At 47.8% G+C, this 1,564-nt stretch overlaps 1 protein-coding gene across 1 annotated transcript; it reads left to right on the top strand.

The window, feature by feature from the left end:
* Window positions 1-366: 366 nt before the first annotated feature.
* On the top strand, window positions 367-1,308 carry LOC311533004 (olfactory receptor 52N4-like; the record flags this gene model as incomplete). Its single annotated transcript, XM_084652031.1, has 1 exon — window positions 367-1,308. Exon 1 carries the CDS (start codon window positions 370-372, stop codon window positions 1,306-1,308), a length of 939 nt encoding a protein of 312 aa, XP_084508157.1. The 5' UTR covers window positions 367-369.
* Between the last annotated feature and the right edge of the window lie 256 nt (window positions 1,309-1,564).

Here is a 1,564-nt window from a genome sequence, read left to right as displayed (position 1 = left end):
AGGTCCCTGTTCTGAGTTCCTAAAGTTAAATTAGAGCCTTATAAGGTGTTTGAGGAGTTCAAGCTTTTCCCTCCAATGGGCATACACGTTGCAGGATGGACTTTAAAATATATCTGCCATCATGTTGCCCGTTCACCTGGCTTGGTTAGCTCCCTCTGGAGTCTTCTCTGGACTGGACTCTGAAATAAATAAACTGGTGCAATCTGTAAATGTTGCCACCTCACTGCTCACCCCCCTTTGTACATTGTTAATAGCGATCAAATATTTACTGCACTATTTGTCATAAAGTGCGTAACCCCCGTTGCTGTGCTTCTCTCCCTCACAGGCACCTTGAGCATTTCTGACCCCAATCGACACTTTGACCACCTCATGGCATCTTTCAACCTCACCCACTCTAACCCTTCCACATTCATCCTAATGGGAATCCCTGGCCTGGAAGCTGCCCACATACTGATTTCCATCCCTTTCTCTGTGTTCTACATTATCGGCCTGTTGGGAAATTCCATGGTTCTCTTTGTGGTAGGCAAAGAGCAGACCCTGCACAAGCCGATGTACCTGCTGCTCTGCATGCTGGCGCTCACAGACATCAGCACTTCTACTTCTGTCGTGCCGAAGGCACTGTCTATATTTTGGTTCAATTTGAAGGGCATTACTGTGAGTGCCTGCCTCACCCAGATGTTCTTCCTTCACACAGCTTCTGTGATGCACTCAGCCATCCTAGCGACAATGGCCTTTGATCGCTATGTTGCCATATGTAACCCTCTGAGTTATGCCACCATCCTCACCAACGCACGAATAGCTAAGCTAGGGCTAGTGGGTTTGATGAGAGCTGTTCTCTTCATTCTGCCCATGCCCCTACTCGTGAGCATACAGCCATTTTGTGCCAATCACATTGTCCCCCACACGCACTGTGACCACATGGCTGTGGCAAAGATGTCATGTGGGGACATCACAGTCAACAGGATATACGGCTTGGTAATAGCATTTGTAGTCATTGGGTCTGACCTGATGCTCATTACTCTGTCCTATGGTCTGATCATCAGGGCTGTCCTCAGAATTTCCTCCAAGAAAGCCCACCAGAAAGCCCTCAACACCTGCACAGCCCATATCTGTGTGATACTGACGTCTTATACCCCCTCGCTTTTCTCCTTTGTGACACACCGGTTTGGTCAGCACATCGCTCCCCACATTCACATCATCTTTGCCAACCTCTATTTCCTTGTCCCCCCACTGCTCAACCCTATAATTTATGGGGTCAAAACCAAAGAGCTTCGTGACAAAGTTGGCAAATACACCTGCAAAATGTGATTGCCTGGGGCCATTGACTTTAAACCTGTATGACAAGAGGGGGAAAGAATATCTCCTAATTAATCAAGAGTGCTGTGTCCCAGGTTGGCTGAACTCAGCATTGTGAAAGTTCACATTCTGAGAAGTTCCTCACACCTAATGTCTTATCACTCCATGACCAAGCACTGCTCTCTCCATTGCTGTGGTCCCTCTCTCCGTCCATCACCTGATCACTTTCAGCATCTCCTATCAGCCCTGATCTCCATTCATCCTGACA

The sequence above is a fragment of the Lepidochelys olivacea genome (assembly GCF_965140295.1).
Source record: "Lepidochelys olivacea isolate rLepOli2 genome assembly, chromosome: 1".
Lineage (NCBI taxonomy): Eukaryota > Metazoa > Chordata > Testudines > Cheloniidae > Lepidochelys > Lepidochelys olivacea.
The sequence above is the reverse complement of the archived record's forward strand: the minus strand, read 5'-3'. Positions and strand labels throughout refer to the sequence as shown.